Below are 27,557 nucleotides of genomic sequence, written 5' to 3'. Positions count from 1 at the left end.
TCCTCCGTCCAAGAACTGGGCTGAATGGAAGAGGAAACAGTCCTAGAAGACAGTGAAATTGCGCTTCCCTGGCCTAGCCCCTGCTCTGGACCAGGCTGGGCAAAGAGAGCCCCAGGTCTCCACTGGAGGCAAAGATGAGCCTGGGAAGATGCAGAGCCCCAAATCTAAGACCAGGAGGGGTTTCAGATCACGCCTTGCAGGCCCAGAGATGGGCAGGCTTTCTCCCGGGAGCCCTGGAGACGGAACGGCAATGCACTCAGACTTGTCCCCGCACCCCCTTCCGCTCCTGGGCCGGGAGCTGGCCAGAGCTCCTCCCGACCTGTGGGCTGACGCCCTCCCACTGGAGCAGATGCCGTCGTGGGAGCAGAGGCAGGTGGAACCTGAGTGATTAATAAACTGGTTCCTTTAAACAGCCACAGGCTCTGGTGGGCACTGTCTGGAGCAGGCCTGAAGACTGAATGTGGGCCATTCTGGGGGAGCCCAGCCTCAGGGAAGGGGAGCAGGGGATACACACGAGTGATGGGTGCCTGAGGAGGGGACAGGCAAGGCTTCTGCAAGGCAGGGGGTGGGGAAGTCTCCACTGGGGGCGAGGGGTGGTTGGGCAGGAGGGAAGGACTTGGGGGTGTGCGAAGGGCCTGCGCGGGGCTCCTGGGCTGGGAGTGGGCAGGCAGCTCTTCCGTGTGGGGGAATGCAATGTGAGTGACCAAAAGACATGATGGAGGGGGCCAAGGCCCAACCTGCGGTCACAGTGAAAGGACCACTGGTGTCTGCTGGTGGGGTGTGTGGCACCAAGCTGCTGCCCTGAGCCTAGGCTCCCGGGGGGAGAATGTTGGAGAAGGGCTGGAGGTTGGAAAGGAACCCAGGGAGGTTCCATGGCACATGGCTTTCCATGTTGTCAGGCGCCCAGCATCTCCCCTCCGTAGTGAGGTGGCACGGCATTGGTGAGGGTGAGGACAGGAGGGATGGGGTGGTTGGGTCCAGGGGTAAGAAAAGCATGGGAAGAAGGCTGCAGGGCCATGGTGCGCCAGAGCAGCGCCTCCCAGTGGAGGGAGGCGCAGGCTGAGGCATGAGCCCCAAACACAGCGTGGAAAGCTTGGAACTCCTGGAAGGAGCCTGGCAGAGAAGGGCCACAGAAATCCCAGCTTCCCCAGCACCTACCCTGCCCTGCTCAGAGTGCGGCTCAGGCTCTCTCTGTCTTTCCCCAGCAACTACACGGCGCTGCTGGGAGTGTGGATCTACGGGTTCTTCGTGCTCACGCTGCTGGTCCTGGACCTGCTCTATTACTCCGCCATGAACTACGACATTTGCAAGGGTTACCTGACGCGGTGGGGCCTCCACGGACGCTGGATGAAACAGGACCCTCGGCGCTGGGGGAACCCGGCTCGGGCCCCTCGGCCGGCCCCGGCCCCACAGCCTCGGCCGCCCCCAGGTGCCCTGCCACAAGCCCCCCAGGCGGTGCGCACGCTGCGGGGGGACACTCACAGCCCGCCGCTGATGTCCTTCCAGAGTTCATCTGCCTGGTGAGTGGTCGCAATGGCAGCTCAGAGCAGTCAGGGTTGACTTCCTTGGGCGAGCTTGAAAACCCTGGCTTTGTTGGTGCGTTCGGGTCTCGGGTTCCCTGGTGCTCTCTTACTGTGGCCGAGGAGGACTTGAAGCTGCCGGGGCAGCGCGCACGCACCTGCACGGTGTGTTGGGATGACGGGTAGTCATTTGTGGTTCCTGGCCACCCAGTGAAAGGTAAAGCTGGATGGCATTTTAAGTTTGTATCATCTGTTCCAAGGAAACATGACTGTCAAGGACGTGGGCATGACTTTCCCAGCAAGTGGTTAGAAAATAAACCTGCTCGCTGTTCTTTCCATGTTACCTGGAGGTGGTCCGGGCAGACTGTTCAATGGCAGTGAACGGGAAGAGAGGGCCTGCTCCAAGGACGGGCCACAGGCAGCGGGTTCCCCGGCTCGTGGTCACCTAGGATGCAGAGCTACAATGGTGACACTTGGCACTGTGGGCACAGGATCCCTGGATGACACCACCTGGAGCCCAGGCTGAAGGGTCATCCCGAGCCCTCCTGCTGTCAAGGAGCGCTGGTCCCAGCACAGAGGTGCCTGGGCTCACATCCTGAGCCTGGCAGGTGATCAGGTGGCCCAAGGCTAGCGCTTCACTTTCCCAGAGTGTTACATGGTCCCCTTGAGGACACCTACTTGGGTTGTACCGGGGGCGGGGGTCCCTTTAAGCATCCATGCATGGTAGGTGTGCAGCTAACCTCTGCTTCTTTGGGGAGGTGCAGGCAAGCAGGGTAGTCACTATTGAGATCACTCTCTGGCTTGCTGGCAGGTAGCGACCTTTTCAATAATGAATGGCCTGAATAATTAATCAGATACACTTAAAGGCATCTGTTCTTTTCCATCATGTAATTGCCTCGTCTGTCATACTGGAGGCGCCGCCTGCTCCACGCGGGCACCCTCGGTCTGGCGCCGGCACCTGTGGTGGGAGGTGGGCAGGAGAGCTGTCTCCCCAAGGGGAGTGAGACATAGCCCCATGAAAAAGCCAGGCAGTGGGCATTTCCCGGGCCCAATGATGGGGTGTCCTCATATGTGAGCCCCCAGTCACAGACACCCCTCTCTCTGTCATGGAGGACCCAGAGCCCACTGGCCATAGTGTCCAGTGGCATTACCAGTGAGCACCCTGGTTTGAGGCCCTGTGGGGGACATTCTGCTCGGGCTCCCCCATGCTCACCCGTGGAATGCCTTCCCCACCCTGTCTCCCCACATGCTGTTCAGAGGACACTGTGAGCACTTAGCATCCCACGCTGTGTCATCTGTGAGTCCCTGCCTCTGTTCCCCATGTTCCCCGCTTGCCTGCTGTGAGCCCCACGTCCACCTCTCAGTGTCCCTGTGCATGAGATAATGTCCTTGTGGCTGTGACAAAATACCAGACAGAAGCTACTTAAGGATGAGTTTATTGTGACTCACAGTGTTGGGGTCCAGCCCGTCATGGTGGGCAAGGCTTGGTAGCAGGAGCATGGGGCAGCTGGTCCCACCTCTTCTGCAATCAGGAAGCAGCGAGATGAATGCTGAGGTTCAGCTCACTGCCTCTTCTGTAGTTAATGTGGGTCCTCAGCCAGTGGCATGGTGCTCCCCACATTCAGGGTGAGTCTTTCCACTTCAGTCAACTATATCTAGAAAATTCCTTTTGGGCATGCCCAGAGCTTTGTCTCCTAGGTGATTCTAGATCCTGTCAGGTTGACAATGGAGATTACCCATAAATTACACCCCTCTTCCCACATCGCTTTTCTCCAGCAACTACACATTGTGTGCCCACTGTGTTCCCGGCTCTGTTTGCTGCCATCCAGATACAGGGTTGGAGGATGTGTAGTTCTTGCTCAGATTCTCAGACTGTCTCCTGCTGGGTGCCTGGTGACCTGAGACACATTTCCCTGGTACCAGAGTGCCTCTCCAGGGGCTCTCTGCCCACTGGGAACTCTGTTCTCCAGGCCACTTCTGCAACCTCCTCGACAGCCCCTCCCCACTGCAATTACAGCTTGGCTGGCACCCGGCAGGGCAGCAAGGGCTGTCCTGAATGAACCCTGCGGGGTAGGAACTGCTGTACTCACTCTGCTCGGTGCCCTGTTCCTCCTCTCCCCTACCATCCCGGGACTTGAGAATCGTGCAGCATGGCTCTTGTCAGGAAGTCCATTTCTTCTCACACGATATGGAGAGAGGGCAACGACAGACCAAGAGACAATTCCATTCAGGTGGAGCGTATAGGGGTTACTTATAGGGCCATGGGTGACTTGCTGTATCACCAGACAACCCCACTCCAGCGTGGGCCACTTCTGAAAGCATCACTGGAGGTCCCTGTGCAACTTGCAGGCAACTCCACCTAAGAATCTCCTCTCCTCAGCAGTTGTTTACGCTTAGAACACACAACCTCCGAGAGGGAACCACCAGTCTTGCAGCTTTCCTGTGAGTTTTGTGAGTCTCCTGACTCCTCCCAAGAGGGAATATTTCAACCCCAAAGTGAACAGCTACGCAGCATGTCTGCTACGTTCCCTGTCACATCCTGGCACCCCACAACTCAATCACTATGGGATGACTCCTTGCAGCAGACAGATTCAGGCTCGCCGAGATGAACGTCCAGACCAGGCACAGTTGTGGAGGAAGGGAGATTTATTGAAGCTTACAGATCCAGGGGAAGTTCCACAATGGCAGAAGAAGCTGGCCTGCCTTCACAGGTTCAAGCAGAGAGAGAAGCACAAGCCAAAAGCCACACAGCACAGCACAGTTCAGGAACTCCAGGTGGAACGAAGGACTTTTCAGGTCTTTAGAGTGGAATTTCAAACCCACCAGCACACCTTAAGATCCGCCCAGTAACGCCTCCTCCAGACAGGTGGCTGCAGATCCAAACTACAAACTAATAAAATACTGAATATTTTGGGGGCCATGTATTCAAACTACCACACTCTCTGTTCTATAGACCAGGAAACTAAGGCACAGAGCAGTTAGGTATTTGTTGGTGGGTTGCCCAGTGGGTCAGTGGTCATCATTCAAATTCAACAGGTCTTGTTTCATCCCCCTGGAAAGAGTGCTTGGCTGTCTGTCTGGCCAATGGTACCCAACCCGGTCCAGAGTCTTTGGCTCAGATTGGGGCAGAAGCCTCCTGCACGTCTGCCTGCCCTGTTGTCTGTCCAAACAGCAGAGTAACACAATTAAGACAAGTTCAAACCCAGTGATGGAGTCAAAATCCACACACACACACACACACACACACACACACACACCCTGCGACTGTTGGTGGCCTCAGAGACAGTCTATCCCAGGATCTTTGCCCCTGTTGCTGCCAATCTGAACAACCTTCCAGAAACCTGTAAGGCTTGTTGCTTCCCTTCCTTCCACCAGGTACCTGGTCAGTTTCTGACCAGAGAGGCCTCCTCCAGCCGAGGGTATATACAACACAGAGCACAGAGCTGGTCACTTTGAAGAAAGCCCCTTGCCTGGGACCAGAGCCAAGTGGACAAGCAAGACCAACCCCCTTGCAGGCAGGGACCACTTGAGTTACAACCTTGGGCCCTATCTAGAGCCTTCCACACTCCCGGCACTCCCATGGCTATTAGCGTATCATGTAGACTGGGTCACGTGACATGGAACTCTTCCCCCCACCCAAAAAAAAAAAGTCTATAAAAGAACTCACTTTATTCTTTGGAAAACAAAAGCTTCTCTTTGTCTTCGGTGACCCTGTCGTGCTCTTTCTGGCATGCCAGCCCCCCAGAGTCCTCTCTCCCTCCCCCCCCTCTCTCTCGGACTTCGGGATCCCATCGTGCTTCCTGTGGCATCGTGCTAGCCACTCCTCTGATGAAGTCTGCAGGGCGACTTATCTCAGTGCCTCCTCTTGGGCCCTGTCCTGTGACATCTGTTTAGCACCAGCCGCCCTGCCACCACTGCCACTCTAGTCCCCTTGTCCTTTCTTGGTCCTTGTTATTTACACCCCTGTCTGTCATTGTGTCCGCTTCCCTGCTTCCTGTCTGTGGGCCCGCCCCACTGCAAGGGACCCCGGAGAGCTGGACTCGGTGGACCTTCAGCGCCTCGAGCAGCTCCTGGCACATACTTGCTCCAGTCCGCATGTGCTGAGGGGGCGTCTCATGCTTGCGCAGGGCCTGGTGCATGGAAGGCACCGGGCAAGGGTCACAAATGCATGGGCACAGGCTTGTGTCTAACAAGAGCTTCCACTACTAAGGACCTACGGAGCTCCACAGCCTGATAACCGGGGCTACTGACTTCCCAGCTGCCCCGTGGCTTGGGCACCCCAAGCTCATTTTCCAGATGGGACACCAAGGGCCAGAGAGAGGGTCAGTGGCCCGCTAGTTGCTACTCAGCACTTGAGCTGTAATTGGAGCTCAGGCTGCCTGATTCCAGAGCTCTGCCCTGGGAAGGTGAGAGTCCTGCCCACGCCGTGAGGGAGGGCCAGCTCCTGAGACTGCAGGTGTTTGGGAAGCAGGTGGCCTGTATGGGGTATGTCACCAGCCTGGTCATGCGGGTCCCCTAAATGGGCCAGGTCTCACCCATCTCTGGAGGAGCTCCCAAGTGTTCCCCAAGGCACAGGGGCTCCAGATATCCCCCTCAACAATAAGCCCAAAGTGGCTTGGGGACATCAGTGGCTCAAACCCAGCTTAGGCTCCACCTGGCCCGTCCCCTGCTAAGGATGACAGGGACTGAAAGAAGCTGATGAGGTCCTGGTGTGCTCAGCCTGGGGCCTGGGTTTCAGGTCTTTATCCTCTCTTGCACCAGCAGACTCCCAGTCCTGTATGCCCCAGGTGAGATGCTTAGTGTGCCCACCCATCCAACTGTCCACCTGCTCACCACCCACCTGCCCTCTTCTTGACGAGTCCCTCCCCACCCAAGGCCAACCAGCCGCAGCAGCAGAAATGTGACTTTCACATGTATTTCCAATCTCTTTCATCCCAGCTCTGATAGCCAGACCAGCAAACTTACAGGGCAGAAAGCTTGTCTTAAATCAGGGCCAGGTTCAGATCCTGGCCCCTTCAACCAGTTGGATAACCTCATGCCAATCATTTCCTTTCCTGAAACTTCTGAGTTCCCATTTGTCCAATGGGTGTTCCTTGAAGGCTCATGGTGAGGATTGGAGCAGAGCCCAGGTGTGGCAGGTGCCTCTGTGGACGTCAATTGTGATTCTTCTGGCTACTCTTGTTTCTATAGCGAAGGATGGGGAGGAAAAGACAAGCTGCCTGGACCCCCCACACAGCTACTGTTTTGTTTTCCTGTCTTCCCTCTGCTAATAACGAGGTGCATTCTGGTTTTATTCACATTAAATTGGCCATTATCCTGTGAATTTCCTTAAGCTCCCCAAACATCACTTTAGCAGCCACTCTGTAGTGACAAGTCCATGTGCTGGCATTAACTTAGCATTTCCCACAGCACGACATTTAGACAGCTTGCACTTTTTCTTTTTCTTCTTTGCTATGACAAATAACAGTGCCAGTGGCAGGGGCCTGAGAAATAAGAGGTGCAACCAGTACCTCGCGGGGCTGGGGCCTCTCCCTGTTCTGCGTTATTTCCTGTGGACGGGCTCCATGCCTTCTCTGAATGTCACTGAGATGGCGCACCTTTCCTTCCCATTGTTAATTAATTCCATCTCCTCTCTTGTGAGTGTCCTGTTTATTTTTACTGCGCCCCCAAGACAGTTGATAATTGCAATCATTTCCATGAAGCAGCATTTATTTCTCAAACTCCAGCTCCTTGGCGATCGCCTGGTCCTCCACCTCCCTCTTACCGCTTACTTAATACATGTTTAATTGATTTTAAAGCAACTTGCTTTTCTAGAAAACCCAGATTTGCCCTAAGCGACATCATGTTGCACTCAGGACTTGGTTTATTCCCACCTGCACCCCCACGTGACGGAGGCTCCTTCATCCCACCTGCCAAGAGCTTGCTGCCCAGTGGGAGGGCGGGAAGCTGAGGACTTGCGTATTAGATGACTAAAACGTAAACTATGTAAACTGATGATTAAATTAATCATGACAGACACATGATAGACACTCTTCGGTATGTTCTCTGCTTTGGCCCCCGCTGCACCCCTGGGGTGCGGGACTGTTTGCGTCTTTTCTGTGTTCTTGGGGGCCCTCGGCAGAGCCAGCGTGGCTCCCCACTGGCGGTGTTTGTGCCGCCAAACTGGAAGAGAGCTCCGAGCTGCCCACCGCCCTCCCCCGTATGCAGACATTTCACTTCCCAGGGTCACAAGGGTGGCACGCACCCCGGAGGGCAGGATGCCCGATGCTGGCTGCACGAGGCCTCCCGTGTTGGTATGTCACCGCCTCAATTGGTGTCACCTGCCTTATAGCCTGTGCCCTTCCTGTGAGGTGGAATGTCGCATGCTGCACAGGCAGCAGGACAGGGATCATGGGCATGCTGGAAGGTCAGTGCCCTAACTCCCTTCTGGCTCGTAACCCTTTCCTGGGACACAGAAAGCAGGGGAGGTGACAAGGCAGGATGACAGGCCACCTTCTTCCGTGCCTCTGTCCTTCTGCCACTTCCCAACCCCAGCTTGCTTCCTGTCTGCCTCATGGTGGGACCACCACACACCTCGCAGTCCCTTTGGGAATCCGGCGGGCGCTTGAGGAAGCCTGTGACTGCTCCCTGCGCCGAGGGAGATGGGAGCTGTCAGTCAGCGGTGGAGAACTCCAGCCCTCAGGGGTCCCGTAGTAACGCAGGGAAAATACACGCTGAGCCCGTCTGCTTGCCTTGGTAAAAAGCAGAGCATTCCGCGGGGGACAAACGACCTTAGAGGAGGTTAGGGGGGCTGCTTTGAAGACCCTCAGCCCCTCTCAGAGTGGTCTGAGTGGAACGTGCTTCCTCCGGTCCCTCTGGGGATTTCAGGTTGGGACCCCAGGGTATTCTCAGCAGGGTGGACAAATGCGAGCTTCTGTTCTGGACCCCTGTGAGCCCAGGAGAGTCCCCTCTTGCCCGCCCAGGAAAGCAGAGGCCCCGGGAGAATGCAGACAGGGCTGCAGGGAGCTCCGTAGTGAGCTGTCCCTGTCCCAGGTGGCCAGCGTCCCACAGATCCCATCCTCAGAGCTGGCCCTTGTGCTCTGCACCTCAGCAGGCATGGTGATCATACTGTCCCCCACACATTAACTTGGGAACTTAATTAAAATGCCCCAACATTGTAAGTGCTGTAAGCAGTGATGCCAGGCCCTGAGTCATGAACAAAGACATTTCACGAAGGCCAGGGGACATCCCTTTGTGTCCATGACAGGAACCCCTTGTGACGACCCTCTGAGCAGGGTGTCGTGAAGTGCGCAGGATGAACATAAAGAGGGCATGTGGCCACCATAGCTGTCATGTGTTCGTGAAGCCAGTTGAGTTCAAGACTAACCAGGTCCTACTTCAAGATTAGCCGTGTGGACAGGGTGGCTCTGCTCCCTGGGCTCCGCCATTAAAACTCTGGCCTTAGGGTTGGAGAGATGGCTTAGCAGGTAAGGCACTTGCCTGCAAAGCCAAAGGACCCAGGCTCAATTCCCCAGAACCTATGTAAGCCAAATGCCCCGGGGGGAGAGGGGAGCATGCATCTGGAGTTTGTTTGCAGTTGCTGGAGGTCCTGGTGCGCCCATTCTCCCCCCCCCCTCTCCCCCCCCCTCTCCCTCTCTCTCTCTCTCAGTCTCTTTCGCTATTTCTCTTCCTCTCTCAAATAAATTAATTTAATTTAATTAATTTTTTTAAAAAAAAGACTCTGGCCTTAGCTGCTGAAATGTTTGCTTCTCAGAATAGATGCTTTTTGGCACAATGAGTGTGTCCCCACGTGGGGGCCCACCCTCTGCCATCACGGAGACGGGCTGGGGTGCAAATCCCAAAGCTCTTCAGGGTGCTGGGGGGGTGGTCCCTGTCAGTTGTGACCCAGAATTTTGGTCATCTCTGTGCAGGTAAGGACAGATGTTTCAGGCTCTCCTGGGCTGTGCCCACTGGGCTCTTCCTTGCCTGACTGTGTGTCCGGCCATCTGCCTCCCTTCTCTGAGCCACAGTGAGCACACAGAGACAGGAAGGGGACAATCCCATTGGTGTAGCTGGAAAGGGAGATCCTCCCATGAGAGGCCCCCAGGGCCCACCCCTGCCTGTGTCTTCCAGGAGCGAGGAAAGCAGACCCCTTCCCGACCTGGAGCTGAAGTTTCAGCTCTTCCTGCCTCACAGGAAGGGACTCAGCTTGGCCCCCGGGCCTTTGAATATCAGCATCCACTTGCTCAGCAAGGCTGGCCTCGATGAGAGCCCAGCACAGGGTGCTGGGTGCCGTGGGTCTGGCTGGGCAGAGCCAGGAGGCACAGCTATGCAGAACCGTGGCCCCAGCTCCTCCGCGAGGCTCCAGTGGCCTCCAGTCTTCCTTCCTGCTGGTTTCCCTCAGACCCAACGACCCCCAAGACACTTCCCTGGGGTCTCATGAAGGCTGGATCCCCCACCCCCAGAACTCCAGGGAACCTTAATTATAACTCAGTGGTGAGACAAGCCTGGTTTCCGCCTCCTCTGCAGACTGGGCAATTCTCCTCTCACCTCAAGCTGCCCAGTGACACCTCCGGGCCATCCACGCAGCCTTCTGAGCCCCCCGAGAAACCTACGGCATAGAAGCCATGGGCCTGTGGCAGGCGCCTTACTTCTTAGAATGGGAGTGTAGGACAGGTCAGCATCCACCTGGAATCTCCTTGGTTGGTGTCTGCCTCCATGACCACATTATCCCTGGCCATTCAGTGGCCACTTTTATGTTTCTAAGAATGCATCTTTGTCACCTCGCAAGGCTCAAGTCCAGATGTGTCCCGATCGATGCGTGTGTCATAGAGCATTGTCCTGCTCAGTGCTGTGTTCCCGAAGCCATTAGCCAGTTGATAGCAATGGATCATCTTCTGCCCAGGGCTCCTTCACAGTGCCGGAGAAGCCGGAATGCGAGTCTTTGGAGCTGCGGTGGGGGGGGGGGGGTCCCTCTGCACTGCAGCGGGTGGGCAGGAGCCAGGTTGGGGCTGTGCCCCTGGCCAGATATTGGGGGGAGACAACAAGAACTATTCTGGAGGTAGTTGGGGTCCTTGGAGGGATGGCGCTGGACAGGGGAGGAAGTTCAGAAGAGTCCAGAGTGACTGCAGTGTCCCATGGTGTCAAGAGCTATAGGCCCAGGGTTGTGGGTCATTGTATTGACAGCTGGGCCTCTGGGCTCTGGGGGGCGGGAGAGAAGGGATGCAGGTGACCCAGAGTGGCTGGGACAGGTCACTAGTGAGCCAGAAGTATAAGGTACCTGGAGGGGCAGGTGTGTTCACACAGGTAGGGGCCCAGGAGGGATGCTGGACGTGGATACTGCCTGTAAGATGTGACTGGTCCCAGCATGTGCTGCTGGGAATGAGTGAGGAGCGGGGGAAGTGTGGCTAGGTAGAGTCTGCGTGACGTAGTGTGGGGGCGCGGTGTGCGTATTCACAGGTTTGGGTTTGACCCCGGGTGGGAGACCCATCCTGCCGTCACTGCTACCCCTGTGCTGAGGGCAGTAGCAGAGCCTGGGCATACCTGGGCATCCAGCAGGCTGGTTGCAGGAAGCAGAATGGAGCCCAGCTGCCCTTAGGCTGGAGGGAGTGCCAGCGAGACCGAGGCCCTGGCTGATCAGGGACAAAGGACCGATGCCCCAGGGGTAGAAGGCGCTGGCACTCCACAGGACTCACAAGACAGGAGCTCAAGACTGGACTGCGGACTAGGGCTGGGGAGGCAGAACGGGCCACACCCCATCGCCGAGCCCTGCTGAGGGCTCCTGTTTGCCACGGAACCCTGCTGGCATCTCCGCCTTCCCTGAGGAAGCGCTCACTTGTGCCCACTGTGCTGCAGAGTGGCAGCCATGTGTTCGGTGCCCTGAATGGGGGCCTGGGCGGGGGAGAGGCAGGGTCTACCTGAATCCTCGGGGTCCCCAGGCCGGAGCCGAGCCCCGGGTTGACATTAACCCCTGGTTCTCCCACCCGCCCCCCCCTGCTGCAGCCGGCAGAGCCCAAATCCGCTGGTGTGGGAGAGCAGAGGACCCAAGGGCTTCTAGCTGGCGCCTTTCCACAGAACCCGCTGACCCTGGCTCTGCTAATGGCGAGGCTAATGGGGACAAGAATGACTGAAAAGTGCTTTGAACCACTCACGGCGGGAGGCGGCGGAGTCTTTATTCCCCGGAGCAGGAGGTGGGCAGGTCCTGCCCGGCCTCTGTGGGAAGGACAGTGCTTTGTGGCACCTGATACAGGATGTAGGTTTCCCGTTAAAGCCATGACATCAATTATTGACCAGCAGGACATTAAAAATTAACCTTCGGGATATGCATGTTTAAAGGCCCCGCGACTTTCTGACAGGAAGGTGGGGTGGCGGGAAGGAGGGCTGCAGGCCAGATGGGACCACCAGGAGCACCAGAGCCCACAGCCCCCCGCAGCCCCTCCCAAGGGCAAAGCTGCCCACGTCCCCAGCTGTAAGTCCCTCAGAGGTCCCGGAGGGACAAGGATGCCCATTGGGTCAGCTTTTACTGTCCTCTGTGAGCTGGCCTTTGTCCGTCTGGGCAGCTGAGAGTTGTGAGGTGGGAAGAGTGAGCCCATAGATACTGGGGGAGACAAGAGGGGGCTTGGCCAAGGCTCCAGACTTTGGTGCAGCCGGGGCCGGGGTGCTGGGCAGAGGGAGCAGGCCTATTCGGGATTCAAGGGAAGGGAGCAGTGTGGATGGGATGGGGAAGGAGATGGAGGTGGGTCTGAGTGTGTCAGGCCATGGAGAAAAGTGGGATTCTTTTTTTTATTTTTGCTTCGAGGTAGAGTTTCACTCTAGCCCAGGCTGACCTGGAATTCACTGTGTAGTCTCGAGGTGGCTTCAAACTCACGGTCATCCTCCTACCTCTGCCTCCTGAGTGCTGAGATTAAAGGCGTGCGCTGCCACGCCTGGCTAAAAGTGGGATTCTAAATCAGGGACAGGGAGCCCCTAGGTGAGGGGCATAACCCAACTTGGCTTTGTCCAGAGCTTGAGAGGAGATGGCAGAAGAGAAGGCACAGCGGGAAGTGGCTGGTAGATTGTGTGGGGCTGAACAAGAATGGGGGGGTCAAGGAGGATATCGAGGTCCCTGGGCGCAACAGCCAGGCAAATGCTGGGGTGTCTTCCTGAAAAGGAATGAAAGCTCAGGTATTCCTAGCAATAAGGAGCTGCCGCCTGCCTCGCCCTGCCTCTGCTTGCCCCCCCACACCCTTCATGCCATGCTGTTCCAAAGTCCCCATCCAGCGGTGCCATCGAGATGACCCACTGTCCTGGATGGACAGAGCTGGCACTGGACAGCTTGTCCAGCCGCTATTTTGTCAGCTGGCTTCCTTGGGAACCAGGACAGAGAACAGGGCTTCAGGTCACAGTCTGGTAGCCAGGACGCCACACAGGATCCTCACAGAGACGTCTGTTGTCTTGACCAGTGGACACAGCAAAGTAGGAACTGGGCTGAGGACCAGTGGAGGCTGAGGCTGCTCCTCGGTGGCAGGAGCTCCTGTCTGCCACGAGACGGATGTGGACGTTCAGGTCTGACAGGTCACATAACATGTCCAAGATCAAACAGCCAGTGAGGTGCTGGCAGCCCAGGTCCCAAGAGGTCTCTTTGTCCCCAACATGTGCACGTGAACCGGAGCCTCCATCGCTTGGCCTCCTGGGCTGCGGCCACCACCCATCTCCGTCCTGCTGGCTCACCAGTCAAGAGCCCACTAAAGGCAAATGAGAGCTCCCTGGGGTGAGGGGCAGCCCACAGCAGCTGCCGGCTTCCCAGGAGGAGGGACACAAGGGCTGAGACATGGCTTTCTGCCACCAGACTGGGAGTGACACCTGTCCTGACACCCCTCACTCTGCCACATTCTTAGAAGCCAGTGGCTCAGTCACCTTCCCTCAAGGAGTCACGTCAGCTGTCTAGGTCCAAGTTCAACTACAATGATGACATCACTGTCCTATCTAGTCTCAAACTCAGGCCTTAACCACAGCCCTGTGGGTCCCACTCTTATCTGTCAGGTGACAGGTGTTTAGAGACTGGCTCAGGGTTGGGGAATGGAGTGAGGAGGGTGTCTGTCCATCGCTCGGCTCCTCCAACCTTTTGTTTTTCTTTTTTATGAGAGAGAGGAGAGAGAAAGAGAGAGAATTGATGTGCCGGGGCCTTAGCCACGGCAAACAAACTCCAGATGTGTGTGCCACCTCATGCCCATGTGCCACCTCATGCCCATGCACCACCTTGTGCACGCGTCACCTTGTGCATCTGGCTTTCATGGGTTCTGGGGAGTCAGACCTGAGACCTTAGGGTTCACAGGAAAGCACCTTAACCACTACGCCGTCTCTCCAGCCCCCTTCCACCTTCTGAACCCCAAGGTCTTCCTCTGTGACGTGGAAAAATCAGAAGGGCCCTTACGCTCCTGGCAGGGAACTTGAGTGAGTGGCGTGTGCAAACCCCAGCATAGGGGCTGCGCAGCCACAGGGACTTACGGGACCCTCAGAGCAGTGCCTGCAGGCACTGTGAACTGGGCAGGAGCAGGAGGGGTCTGAGCAGCACATCCCCCTCAGCACCCATGGGCAGACCCGCCCCCTCATAGTCCGTGCCACCCAGGGCCATCCCAGGTGCGTCAGCAGCCAGATCCGATGCGCTTTTTGCTCCCAAGTCAGACACTGTCTGTCTGGTGTGTGGATCACAAGCCAGGGTGATGTCATCCTGCAAATCTACAGGGAATGAATTACATGCACCAGGGTCCTTCAGTGCCAGTAGATGGTCTGTCCTGGTCCCACCATCATCTATACATAGCTCACGTTTATGCAGAAGTCTCTGCCGAAAGCCCAGTTGCCAAACATTCAGGCCTCGATGGATTTCAGACCAGCATTTAAACTTACCCCACCGATCTGCCTTCCTGACCTTGAGTGGCTAACGTGGTCCTCCCTGTTCTTGAGCCTCCGGAGAGTTTGCCTCTTTCCGCCGTGCTTAAACAACCCATCCAGTGCCATCACGTGAGTCAAGGCTGTGTCCTCGCGGGCTTGTGGCTGTGCTGTATCCCTTCGATGGTGTGGCTGTCCCACCATGTGTTTGTCCAATCACCAGATGAGAATGGTTGGGTTGTTTTCCCCTTGGGGCCTTTACAAGTCCAAGTGCTGTGCACATTCTCATGGAGGCCCTCTGATGAACTTCGAGACACAATTCTTTTGGATGTCGCATCTTTTAACCTAACATCAAGGTGGCAGGTCTGCCTCCTCCGTGGGAAGACTGACTCCTTACCCTTCCCAGCTCCTCCAGGCACCTGCGTCCCACGTCCTGTGACCCTGGCGGCAGCAGCCACTCTCTGACCTCTGCTTCTGTGACACTTCCTCTCTAACACCCTCATGGCCCTGTTACGTAAGCCTGGCCACTCCCCACGTTGGGCCTCTGCATGTAACCTGGTGTCCTGGTGTCCCTTCCAACCTGCGAGGTGACAGCCACAGCTCCTAGGGACCAGGCCAGGGCGGGGTTGGGGGGGGGTGCTTGTCCTTATCACAGGGGAGGGGCTGGTTTACCACGGGGGCAGGGCAGGGCAGGGCTCCGTTTTCAGAACCCCTGCCAGCCGGTTTAACAAAGTGGAAGCCACTGCATGGTGCTCAGACCTTGTCATGGCCGCTTGAGTATGTGTGCAGGGGCTCCGTGTGGCTTCCCGTCACACCTCCCAGCGAATTTCCCTTCCCATCATGGTTGCCTAGCTGGAAAAGCCCCTCATCCAGGTGACCTGCCATCTGCCGTAACCACGTCTGCTGCCTGCAGCGCCCCTTGCAAGGTGTGTGACCCGTGGTTCTCCCTGTCCCTCCAGCCGCTCCTTTGCGGAACGTGAATGCTATGCCACCTGTGCGGTCACCGCAAAAACGCATCAGAAAATGCGTCACGGTCCCTGCCCCACACCCAGTGTCCAGCCAGGGCCAAGTGACTGGGAGCTATTGCCGTTAGCCAAGAGCACACACTCAGACATCCCCTGGCAGAGGGGTGGGGGTGCTTTTCTTCCCCCACAGCATTCTGGAAGCACGCATTATTATGCAGATTGCCAGGTGCTCAGTCTTGATCGAGACCGGGCTGCGGCTTCAGCCCACTGACTGCCATTGGTACTATTCTTCCTACCGGGACCCCCGCCCCACGCCACGCTCGCACCTGTCACCAGGACTGTCCCTAGGCTGCCAGGGCACTGTCCTGTGCAGACCAGAGGCAGTATGGTCCAGCATCATCCTAAAGGCAAGGACCCCCCCCCCCCCGCCCAGCCCTGCCCCTTACCTGGTAAATAGCAGGGAGCGGCATCCTGGCTCAGAGGACACCTGAGGAAAGCGCTTGGAGCAGTCCCAGCTCAGGACTGGTCTAGTCCTAACTCATGTCTTTCTTAGAGTTAACAGCAATGTCGGCATGGCTCCCCAGAACCCTGCTGGGGTCAGGACCAGCCGCCTTCATCTGGAGTTGAAGGTCACAGCAGCCCCCATCTCACCACCCTCACGGCAGCCAGGCCAGCTCTTACTCTCCCCTGGCCTGACCCAGGTTCTCCCTCCTCTCCACCGTTGACCGCCTGCTCTGGATTGAGCTCAGTGTGAGCTTCCTGAGGGGTTTTATGACCGCTCCCAGGCCAGGGACCCCAGAACACAGACACTCAACACTGTCACAGGCAGCAAGGACCCATGCTCCTCCTTGGGATCCTCACTGGCCTCGCCCCAGCAAGGAACTGGTGGGTGGCAGCATCAGCCCAGGGTGGGGGCTGAGGACGCTATCAGCACCGGCTTACCCAGGCCCCGTGGGAGACAGCAGCCTTCCCACTGAGAGGATCATGCGGGGTCTAGCCTGGGCTCCATGGGGACACCAGCAAGGTGTTGAGAATAGGTGACCTTCAGAGACAGGAGCCAGCAGCCACCCAGGGACAATTTCCTCATCCCAGGGCTCCCTGTGGCCAGGGCAGGTTGCCATGAAAGCTAGTCTTTGACAAAGGAACCTCCTGGAAGGTGGAGCCAGCAGTAAGAAAGATCCTGCAGGCCTGCACGGCCTCAAGGTGGGCACTCAAGGCCCCGAGAGGTTAAGTAACTTACCCAGGGTCACACAGCATATGAGAGGCTGGGCTGGGGTCTGAAGCTAGCTAGGTGTCCACTAGTCAGCCAAGTTATGTATGACCAATGCAGTTGACAGCTCAGTGGGTAAAGTGCTTGCTGACACGACAGGCAAAACCTTCAGCTGTGACCTGCGCCACTGGCTCAGCGACCTTGTGCCATCTTGCCCCCGTGGACAAGTCCGACGGGGCTAAGCAGCGTGGCTGGGTCAAGGACACAGGTACCTCTGTACCTGCTTGCCACAGGCAGTCTCGAAAGCCCTCCTTCCCAGCCCAGCACAGTATGATCATAGCCAGCCTGAGACATGAGGGACTGAATGCTTTCTGTGGCCTGGATTCTAGACGCTTCTTCCTATGCCTTTGATGTGCACGCCTGCTATTTTAGACTGCGTTTGCCATTTGACAGTTTCTGTCTTCTTGGCAACTGGTGTGTTTAGAATCTCCCTTCCTGGATCCTTGTGTGATTTCTATTTTCTTGGAGAGACGTCCATAGTGTGGCGTGGCGGCTTTCTGAGAAAGCTGGTAGAGGAGTTGAGCGCCACCTCTTGTTTGTTTTTGCTCCTCCAATCCTCTCGGTGCCTGGGTTATGACTGGGGACTCGGCGTGGGAAAACCAACAAAGAGCCATGGTTTGTGGGGACCGAAGATGAATGATGACCGTGTATGTGAGCTATCTGGGCTGTTAGTGACGAAGCCACAGAGGAACAACTGGGGGAGGGGAAGAAGGGTGGGGCTGCAGTCTATCTAACCCAGGCGGTCAGCAGGGCCCCCTGAGGTGACTTGGGTGGGGTGGGCTCATGCAGGAGAAGGGACAGCAGGCTGGGGCAGGGGCATACTCCTCAGACCTCTCCGGAGGACCAAAATCAGCAGACTTGATCCTGCCAGGGAAGTGGCCAGCATGGAGGCTGATACCCAAACATCAGCCTCCATGAGTGGGGGCCCCAGGGAGCCGACAGACGGCTGTTTCCAGTGGAGGCAGTAGAACCAGGGGCGTCAGAGATGTGAGCTGTCACCCCAGACAGGTTCAAATGCAGGAGACCAGCACAGGCAGGTAGTAGAGAGGACATTTTCCTTTCCTCGGCCTCCGTGGAAGGGATACAGGTGTCCACAGTGGGAAAACCCTGCTTCATTCAGTCTCCCTCTTCAATGCAGATCTCCCCAGAGTCACCCCATAAATGCACCCTGGGTAATGCTTAACCCAGTATTGGGGCCTCCAGGACCCCGGGCAGGGGAACCCAAAGAACTATGACAGCTGGAGTGAACCAAGGGCACAGGATCAGGGGCATGACTGAAGCGGGAACAGAGAGTTTTAGCTTCTATTCCCAGTGACCCTTCCGATGGAGGAGTAATGGAAGGGACTCATTCAAGGGTCACCGTGAGGCCCTGCAGCTAGGACCACGAGAGGTGTGGGGGACAGAAAGACAAGGCATATGGCTATTCTGAGAGACCAGCTAGGAGAGTAACTGCATATGGGGTGGGGGAGAAAAAGGGGAGCCAGAGATGAGCCGTGGGTGCCACTGGTCGAATGGTAGAGCACTGTGTCTCGACGTGAGGGGAGCTGTAGGGAGTGCTGGCTTGGCGAGAAAAATGGGGATTTTAGTTGAGGGTGTATCAGTTGTCTGTGAGACACCCAGGTGATGCCAGCCTGGCAGTCTGGCTGTGAAGGAGCAGGGGGGCATGCGAGGTGGGAGCGCCGTCAACGTCCATGTCGGGCTTTGCGTGTTTGAGCGCTCAGTCCCCGGTTGGGGCGCTATTTGCTCAGTGCCCTGTTGGGGGCACTGTTTGCTCAGTGCCCGGTTGGGGGCGCTGTTTGGGGAGGTGGTGGAACCTTTAGGAGGTGGAGCTTCGCTGGAGGAAGCAGGTCACTGGCGCCGGGCTCCATTCTGTCAGCTCTCTGCTTCCTGGCCACGGGATATGAGCGAGCAGCGCTCTTGTCACCACAGTCCAGAGCCACAGCTGCCACCATGCCTTCCCTTCTGTATAGACTGTGCCCGCAGACTGTGAACCCAGACAAACCCTTCCTCCCGCATCTGGCCACAGGGATGAGAGAGTAATTAATACTACAGGGAGGGTGCTGGGGAGTCCCCGAGCAGCTGGAATCGTCAAGAGGACCGGGAGACAATAAGAGCTGGCTGCAAGGATGTGGCAGCAGTGGCAGAGGCTGAAAAGAGCCAGGCTTGCGGGCTGGGGCGTCCCAGAGCAGGCTCAGCCATCACTGTGAGAGGCCAGCGGAGGGGCAGGACTGTGTGCGGACTGCTGCATTTAACAACAGGAAAGCCTTTGGTGACCAAGAACAATTACTTTCTGTTAATTCTTATTTATTTATTTATTTATTTATTTATTTGAGAAAGGAGGCAGATAGATAGAGAGAATGGGTGCACCAGGGCCTCTAGCCACTGCAAACGAACTCCAGATGCATGTGTCACCTTGTGCATCTGGCTTACGTGGGTCCTGGGGAATGGAAGCTGGGTCCTTAGGCTTCATAGACACGCGCCTTAACCGTTAAGCCATCTCTCCAGCCCCCTATGATTATTTTTTAAATGTTTGTTCTGAATTTTAAAATTTCTGTTTCTAGATACTTTGTAATGCTTATTTTTCATTCAAGAGTTACCTTAAAGGAGTTTCAAAAGTCCATGGTGGTACAGGGTTTTTTTTTCTGTGACTTCCAACTAGCCAACGCTGACCTTGATGTTCTGAACCCCGCCCCCCCCCGCCCCCCGTTTCATTCAACCTCCTGACTGCTGAGATTGCCAGTGTACACACCCTGGGTCCAAGTTTTTGCAGCGTGGGGGCTCGAACCCAAGGCCTTCTGCATGCTAGATGAGCAGTCTGTTCATGCAGCCACAGCCCAGCCCTCAGCGTTATTCCTTATCCAACTTCAGCTTTGCCTGGTGTTCAACCCATGACTCTGGCTTCTCCTGGCTGACGATCGTCTCTTCTGTTGCTGCCCACGCGTTCCTTCGGAAGCGGGCAAAACGCACACAGCGCACTTTACCGTCTCTCCCTTTGGGGCAGTGGTGCGCGGCAGGAACCTTCTCGGCGGCTCAGGCTCCCTAGCCCCCCGAGCACCCTTTCTTTTTTAGCAAGCCTGTCTGGCTCCTTGCTGTCGCCAGGATGGCAAATACACTTGGTCTTATTTCTGTCATCATAGTTTATGACACGCTCTCCGCTTTTATAGCTTGTGTGGGGGTTGTCAATTTTCACCATATGGTCTGTGTTTTCTTTGTTTTATTTTCTGTGTGCGTGTGTCTTCTGATAATTTTCAAAACTGTGTTTTTGGGTCCCATGGTTACCTTCATAATTATAATGTGCTGTGATATGCTTAATCATTTATTTCTTCATGCAGTGTTTATTTTCTCCTTGCTATAAACAATGTCAAGATTTAAATTTTTCTGCTTTCCCTCCTATTGTCTCCCTTCCACCAAATTATGTTAACTGATTATCCTATTATTTTGTTAGAGGTTCCATTGTTCTTTGCCTTGACTTCAACTTCCAAGGAATTCTTTAGACTTCCCCCCACACTGCTATCAGTGAAGAAGACATTGCTTAATTATGTGGCCTCCTCCTCACACCATCCCACCTACGAACCGTTATTTATACCACTTCTGTTTTCTTCTTTGTTCTTTTCCACAGTGGTTGGGATTCTTAGGTAGGTTTCAAGCATGGTTCCAGAGCTAGAGGGTTCCGTGCTCTTGCCAGACTCCTTCCATATGCCTCTCGTTTTGCCCAAGGGTGTCCTCTGGGAAGTGAGTCAGGAAAGGTTCATGGGGGCCTGGGGCGATAGCTGAGTGGTTAGAAGCACCGGCTATACAAGCCCAACAACCGGAACCCTCACGACACACGTAGCTGTCGTCCCAATGCATCGATGGCGGTGGGAGGTGAGGTCAGGAGAATCTCAGGGCTCGGGAGCAGCTAGTCTGGCCTTCCCGGTGGCAAACGAGAGAGACCTTGTCTCAACCAGGGTGGGAGAGGAGGACCAGCACCCCGAGGCTGTCCTCTGAGCTCAGTACACGTTCTGTAGCCCTTCACCTGTGCACACGCACACACAGGGTCCAGAGGAGGTGTAAGTAAAGAGAGAATTCAACACGTTTTTCTGCTGATTTAATACTTGAAAGACGGTTCGCATGGGTATTGAGCTCTTGGGTCTGTTTTTTCTACTGAGTGTCCATGGCTGCTGCAGGCTGTGGAAATGTACAGAAGTAAGGAATATACAATCACCTTGGGCTTCTTTTTTTAATTCTTTAAAAAAGTTTTACTCATTTAAAGCCGGGCTTGATGGCGCACGCCTTTACTCCCAGCACTCAGGAGGCAGAGGTAGGTGGATCTCAATGAGTTCAAGGCCACCCTGAGATGACATAGTGAATTCCAGGATAGCCTGAGCTACAGTGAGACCTTACCTCAAAAAAAAAAAAACAAAACAAGAAGTATTTATTTATTTGAAAGAGACAGATAAACAGAGAGAATTGGATTGGCACGCTAGGAACTCCAGCCACTGCAAATGAACTCCAGACACATGTGCCACATTGTGCATTTGGTTTATGTGGGTCCTGGGAAATTGAACCTGAGTCCTTTGGCTTTGCAGGCAAACACCTTAACCTCTAAGCCATCCCTCCAGCCCCACCTTGGACTTCTTATAGTCCTGTGTAGACTTCCACCTCCCTGCCTTGGTCACACTGCATCATGTGACCACCCTTGCGTACAAAGGAGTCTGGGAAGAGGAGTGTTTGCAACTAGGCAGTTAATTACTCATGTCACAGGTGTAGGAGGAGGTTTTTATGTATATGTATCTGGTCCTCTCATCTCAGCTGCAACCTGACTCTGCCCATCACAGTTATGTGTCCCCAGAAGACACTCGCTCCTGCCCACTGGTCTCCTAGCACATTCCTGCTCCAGAAGTGTCCTGAGCTCTTCTCCACAGCTTCCCAAGGCATGATTGTACCCAGTGGGATGATTCCAAGAGGCACAGTGGGGTTGATTGATTTTATGAATGGCATCCACATCTGGGTTTTTTGTTTCTTTATTTTTAATTTTTTTTTTTTTTTGAGGTAGGGTTTCACTCTAGCTCAGGCTGATCTGGAATCCACTATGTAGTCTCAGGGTAGCCTTGAACTCATGGCCATCCTACTATCTCTGTCTCCCAAGTGCTGGGATTAAAGGCGTGGGCCACAACTCTGGGCTTTAAAAAATAAATTAATGATGGGTGGGAGACATCTAAAACTGAAGCTTCCAGAAGAACCACTTGTTCTTGCCCATCTTGTATATCTCCTCAAACTAGACCTTGGCCTTCTGTCTTCCATCTGGCCTTATGTTGCAGAGCTGGGTCTCTGAAGACATCTTTGTTGATAAGAGTTCTGTCCAAGGGGATGTCCAGTGAATAGCTTGTGAGCATGAGGGGATTGTAGTTGTAAATCTTTACAAAAAATCTTGGTCTTTCAGTGATTTTTTTTTTTTTTTTTTGCCTATGACAGCTGTCACTTTGTATGGGTAGTGGTCAGTTCCAGCCACGGGAGCATGGCTGAAGGGACAGTCGGGGGGCTGTCATCAATGTTCTTCACGGTGATGGCTTTGCACCCGCAGTATCCAGGACCAGCACCACTTTCCCAGGTTTCATGAACTTGCCCATTTCGACAGCAAGTGGAAGGCACACCATAGAAAGCTATATCTGTTTTAAATATATTTTAGTTTCATTATAGCAAAGATGACCATATAAATTATAATCCAAATTGTAGTACTTTTGAAAACTGAAGCGTAAACAGTATTAAAATTAGGGCAGAAACCTTTAATCCCAACACTCGGGGAGCAGAGGTAGGTGGATTGTTGTGAGTTCAAGGCCACCCTGAGACTACATAGTGAATTCCAGGTCAATCTGAACTAGAGCGAGATCCTACCTTGAAAAAAAAAAAAAAGGTAAACAAGAGGTGTTAACTGGGGACAGTCCCAAGCCAAGATACATAGTCTAGCTGGTTAGACCAACACTGTTAGTCTTATAAGGTGATAAGTTAAATAGTGAAAATATTTTTATATCTGCACTCTGTTCTAGTAATTAGCCTATTGATTCTGCTAGACATTCTAGGTATATTACTTGCAATTAATTGTGTTTTTGTCGTTCTTATATGCAAGTCTTACCACTGTGTACTTTTTTCTTATCCTATTGCATGGGCCAAGGGCTCTTCTACTCCACAGAGCTACAGTGATAAGGGACTTTCTTGTCTTGGTCCCGGTCATAGAGCCACATGGTTCACAATGTCCAGGAGTCAATGGCCCTTTGCTCAGCTGCTCAGCGTGGCTTCTCCTGGTTCTGATGTCTAACACTTTGTTTCCTTCTCTTTTCTCTAGAAAACCCTATTGCCGTGCCTCAGGATGGGGGAGGTGAGACCCAAAGCACCAGGCGCAGCCTCCAGGACCAGCCTCAACCAGGACACCGGGGAGAGCCGGGGCAGGGGTGGGAGGAGAAGGAAATCCCCCCGTGCCCAGAACCCTCTTCCACAGGCTGCTGAGATTAGGAGCAAACTCAGGGCTTGGGGCTGGGATTCAGGAGGGGGCTCTGAGCCGCCTGTCCGCAAGCAATAGTTCTCTTCTGGGCTGGTGGTTTCTGAGAGGTGACTCAGTGTGGACTCGGATGACCAGCACAAAGATGCCCTGGCCGATCCCAGCCGGAAGGATTTAGGCCCGTGGTCCAAACACTGCAGCTCCCCTGCCTCCACTCCCTCCAATAGGCCCCTTAGGCCTTCCAGTGTCAGAATATTGACCGTGTGTGTATGTGGGTGCGTGCATGTGTGTGTGTGTGTGTGTGTGTGTGTGTGTGTCACGCGCATGTGCGTGTGTGATTCAGGGTGTTCTTTTTGTTTGTGTGGTTAGTTTTAACTTGAGCCCCGCAGTGGCTATAGATTCTCTGATGGGCACAGGTCACCACATGGCTGAAGCCTCCCTAGTGTCCTTGTCTGGGGCTCAGACCTTTCGCTCGGCCAGCAGCTGTGAGCCTGTGGAGGTGGCTGGCACAGGGTCCAGCCTTACTGTCTTAGATGTGGTGGGGACTACAGGATGCCATACAGGATTGGGTCTTAGGGAATTGTTTCCGTCCTGGCAGAAGTAAGAAGGGATGTCTCTCTGCTGTCCTGGGAAGTGGCTGTGTCCGAGCTGGGAGCAGCTCAGGTAGGAACGGTGTCTGAGGTCACACGGCACAGGATTGCCAGGGCAGAGGGAGCCCAGAGTCCAGGCCTCAATTTTCTGGGCCTGGTGGGCTCTGCAGCCCAGGTGCCCCTGGAATGGTTGTGGGAGCACCTGTCCGATGCCTCCATGGTGGGCAAGCATCCCCCAGGCTCTTCATTTTCATGGCCTGAGCCTCACCCATAGCTTGTTTGGGTCACACACCTGCTGGGTGCCAGGTCCTCTGCCAGGCAGTGACAGGGTTGAGAAGTGAGTCAAGCCCCAGCAAGCCTCATATGGCGGGGGGGGGGGGGGAAGAAAGTCACACAGGTCTATGCTAGGGTGGGGAGCTCTATAGAAACCCAGAGCAGAAGGTTCTAGAAATCCATCCACTTTAAGGTGGAGCTCCCTTGTAAGCCTGAGCACCTGCTAGCAACATCTGTCCACAGAAGTCTCACCACTCTCCCAGCCCCGCAGCGTCCTCAAGAAGTAAGCCTCAGGCCACATTGGCAGTTTAGATGTGCTGGTTCCATCTGTGTGCCAAGGCCAGCACCCCACAGTTGGCAACCCTGCGTGTCTTCCTGAGGCTGTTTCCTCAGTCAGCCCAGTGTCCCAACCCAGCCACCTGCCCAGCAGACACTGAGGGGAGCCAGCAGGTGTCTGCTTGCGGCCAGAAGGAACAATGACAAACTTGGTAGTGAGGAAGGAAATGTGGAGGTGCCTACTGGAGACCCAGTCATACAAGACAACACACTGGTGTGGGGCTCAGGTGGTCCCGGATGTTTAAACCCTGGTTCAAAAGATACCAGAGCCAGCGCAAAGGCACTGAGAGCCACAGGCCCAGTGAGTCTACGGCATCTCATCAAGCCATGGTGTCCAGGACACAGAGGGTGACAGAGGTGGGTAACAGCATACGCATACCATGGTACACCACTGATAAAGAACATTCTAGAACATAAAGCACTTGCTACCCTGCCCAGCTCTTCACCCTTTCCCCATCCCCCACCCGCACGAGAGAAGCATGCTCTTGTTTTGTGCACTCGGAAGCTGACCCTGTGTCCTCAGGTAGGCTGTGGGAGGCACCTGGCCTGGACAGTCCACACTCAGAGTCCTGCTTGCGGACAGGCACGGGTCCTGTTATCACCACATGTCATCCCAGGACGTGCTCCAGGGTGCTCCCCGGCTGGATCAGGCCACACCTGTGTCCCCCCGCCCGTAGGGCCTCTGGAGTCAGAGTCTGAGGAGGGACGTGTCACCAGTGTAGCTTGGTGATCACAGGCAAGACTTCGGCCTTTCCTGCCTCAGTTTCCCCATAAGTGAGAAGCAGAGAAAGGAGTCAGATATATGGAGAGGGCTTCTGGCTTCCTGTGGTTCTGGAATCTCCAGCAGCTGTTTGCACAGAGCCTCTTCTGCCTCAAAGGGGCTGGCGGCCTGGCCTCCCTCCTCAGACACTAGAGGCCATGGCCACACAGACAGCAGGGCATAAGAGGGCCCCAGCCCCAGCAGAGAGCTCTTGGGATCACCCCAGGGCCTGTGGGGACTCTGGTCCTCAGAGCAGCTGTACTGGGCAAGGACATTCTCTGGTAAGCAGGATGCCCCCACCTCTGAAGGTCAGTAGAGAAGGCCACCTTGCAAACTCCGGCCAGCTCTGCTCCTTCCAAGCTGGGTGGCCCTAGCCCTCTGCCCAGCCCCTCCAAGCCTTCTTTCCTCACCCAGAAAGCAGGGTGAGCAGGTGGGGCTCATCGCCGACGCCGGTTACTTGGCCCCGCTGCTTCAAGGGTGGGAGTGGTATGCGGAGCCCCAGGAAGCCACGATGAAAATCTGTCCCCGTCTTGCCATCCCATGGTGGCTGTGGCTGGCAGACGGGCCATTTAGTCATGTGTCCTGTAGACGTTACGGGGTAGAGAGAGTTCTAGCATAGCTATGGCGCTACTGTTTCTTTCACGATGCCCAGACCTGACTGCACACTGCTTCCGTTTCCTTCTGACTGCGAGCTTCCGGCTGTCAGTACATCATCTGCAGTGGTGGTCACGTGAATCCCAGCAGAGAAAGCCGATGCCCACCCAGCTGCTTCTAGTTATGTGACAGCCCCTGTGTCTGCCGGACAGACTCCCGCCGGTACGTGCACGTCCTTAGTGAGCAGTTTCGCAGCCCCTCGCCTCGTGTCTTTTGTCTTCTGGAATCTCCGCTCAGCGTCTCGGGCCAGTGGGACCTCGAGCTGAGCTTCAGAGCAGCAGTCTGCTCGCTGGGTGGAGGAGCCGAGTGTGCAGCAGGCCTCAATCCACACATACCTGGGCACACCCAAGAGTGCAACTTGCACACTCACATGTGTCCACACACATGCATGACCGTGCATACACATGTATCCACACGTATGATTCATCTACATGTCCCTACAGTAAACACACACGTGCACACACGTGATTCTAAAGTGGACATGGCCTCTTGCTGGTCCCAACTCTTCAGAAAGCAGCAGGGAAGTAGATGTGTTCCAAGGGCAGGGACACTTCCTCTACTACCAGGAAACCCCTTCAGGCCAAGTTCAGCCCCCAGGGTGGAAGAGAAGAACTTGGGGACATCAGGAGCATAGGCCAAAGGTGACAGGTGAAACAGATCCTCTTCAGCCAAGAGCTGGCTTCCTCAGCCCAGTCAGGTCCTTTCACACGGCAGTGTGGGGTGTCTGGGCCCTGTGCTGACTGCCACTCGTCCCTCCTGCCCCTGTCCACTCCCTACTGGCCTCTGAGCTGCCTCCAGCCACTGTTTCCTGGTGCCTTCCCTGCTTGGCTGGTCCCCCAGCTCTGCAGAAGGTTGAACTGGGATCCACAAAGCTGTGAGCTTCGGTTTTTGTCGGTTTGTTTTATTTTTTCAACTTGGCTGCTTGCTCCTCTGTCATAGGAAGAGCTTGAGAGGAAAATTTAGGGTCCTCCCTGCATCCAGGCAGATGCGACCACCTAGGTGGTGATCCTAGGTACTTACTGTCCATGTGACGGACTCCTCCAGGCAGGGAGCCATCGCAGAAGGTGACCCTTCCACTAGGGAACTCTGGGTTGGGATAGTGGAGGCTGCGTCAGGGACTCACTCATATAACTCACCTGGTGGCCGCCGATGTCTGTGTGGTCCCCAGACCATCTGAAAGGTCTGAGGACAGCGAGTGGATGACATTCCTGTCCTTCTGCCCAAACACACCTGCAGTGGATCTCGTGAGAATGTGTGTGCTGCGGGGTGTCTGGGCCACTGAGGGGGCCAAGGCCAGCTGAAGGCGTCCGTAGCTCATCTGTTCAGTAGGCATGTGTGCGAGGGCCACTGCCAACCCCACTCTGTCCCCAGCATTCCCCTGGGAGCCACATGTGCTTTAGAGGGAGGGGTGTCAGAGAACATGCTGTGGCCGTGTGAGGCTTGGTTGCTGCTGAAATGACTAGTAGTGCCTAACAGTTAGAAGTGCTCCAATTCACAAAATAAGGAATCTTGACCTACCCCACCCCACGAAAGTGACCTTGGAGGTGGCATGGCCCACCCCCACTCCAGCTTTTAGTGTACCCCGCTGCCAAGTAGTTGGTGCTACAGAGGCTGGGTGAGAGCAGATGTTGACCCATCAGTCATGCGGCTAACAATCCTATTCTCGTATCAAAGCCCTGACTCGTTTGCCCTTGACACCAGTTCAAGTCTGCTGTGATGCCAACCCCAGGAGACATCATCCGCAATGCTGTTCCTCCCCCACGTGGTAGCAGGCTCCCAGAGGCAGTTACACTGACAACTACAGGTTCATTGACCCTGGGTTTCTCTAACGCCCTGAGCCTCTCTCCCAGACACACAGAATCGCCTTG

General features: G+C 55.3%; 1 protein-coding gene across 3 annotated transcripts in view; it reads left to right on the top strand.

Annotated features, from left to right (window-relative positions):
* Positions 1-24,019, top strand: part of Shisal1 (shisa like 1) — a 62,849-nt gene extending 38,830 nt beyond the window's left edge. For all 3 annotated transcript variants that reach the window (XM_045152934.1, XM_045152935.1, XM_045152936.1), the window contains exons 4-5: positions 1,206-1,520; positions 22,924-24,019. In XM_045152934.1, coding sequence (XP_045008869.1) covers positions 1,206-1,520; position 22,924 — 316 coding nt within the window. In that variant the 3' untranslated portion in view covers positions 22,925-24,019. The remainder of the gene's footprint in view (positions 1-1,205; positions 1,521-22,923) is intronic.
* Positions 24,020-27,557: the final 3,538 nt, after the last annotated feature.

Source organism: Jaculus jaculus, chromosome 6 (assembly GCF_020740685.1).
Source record: "Jaculus jaculus isolate mJacJac1 chromosome 6, mJacJac1.mat.Y.cur, whole genome shotgun sequence".
NCBI classification, from domain to species: Eukaryota; Metazoa; Chordata; class Mammalia; order Rodentia; family Dipodidae; genus Jaculus; species Jaculus jaculus.
The sequence above is the reverse complement of the archived record's forward strand: the minus strand, read 5'-3'. Positions and strand labels throughout refer to the sequence as shown.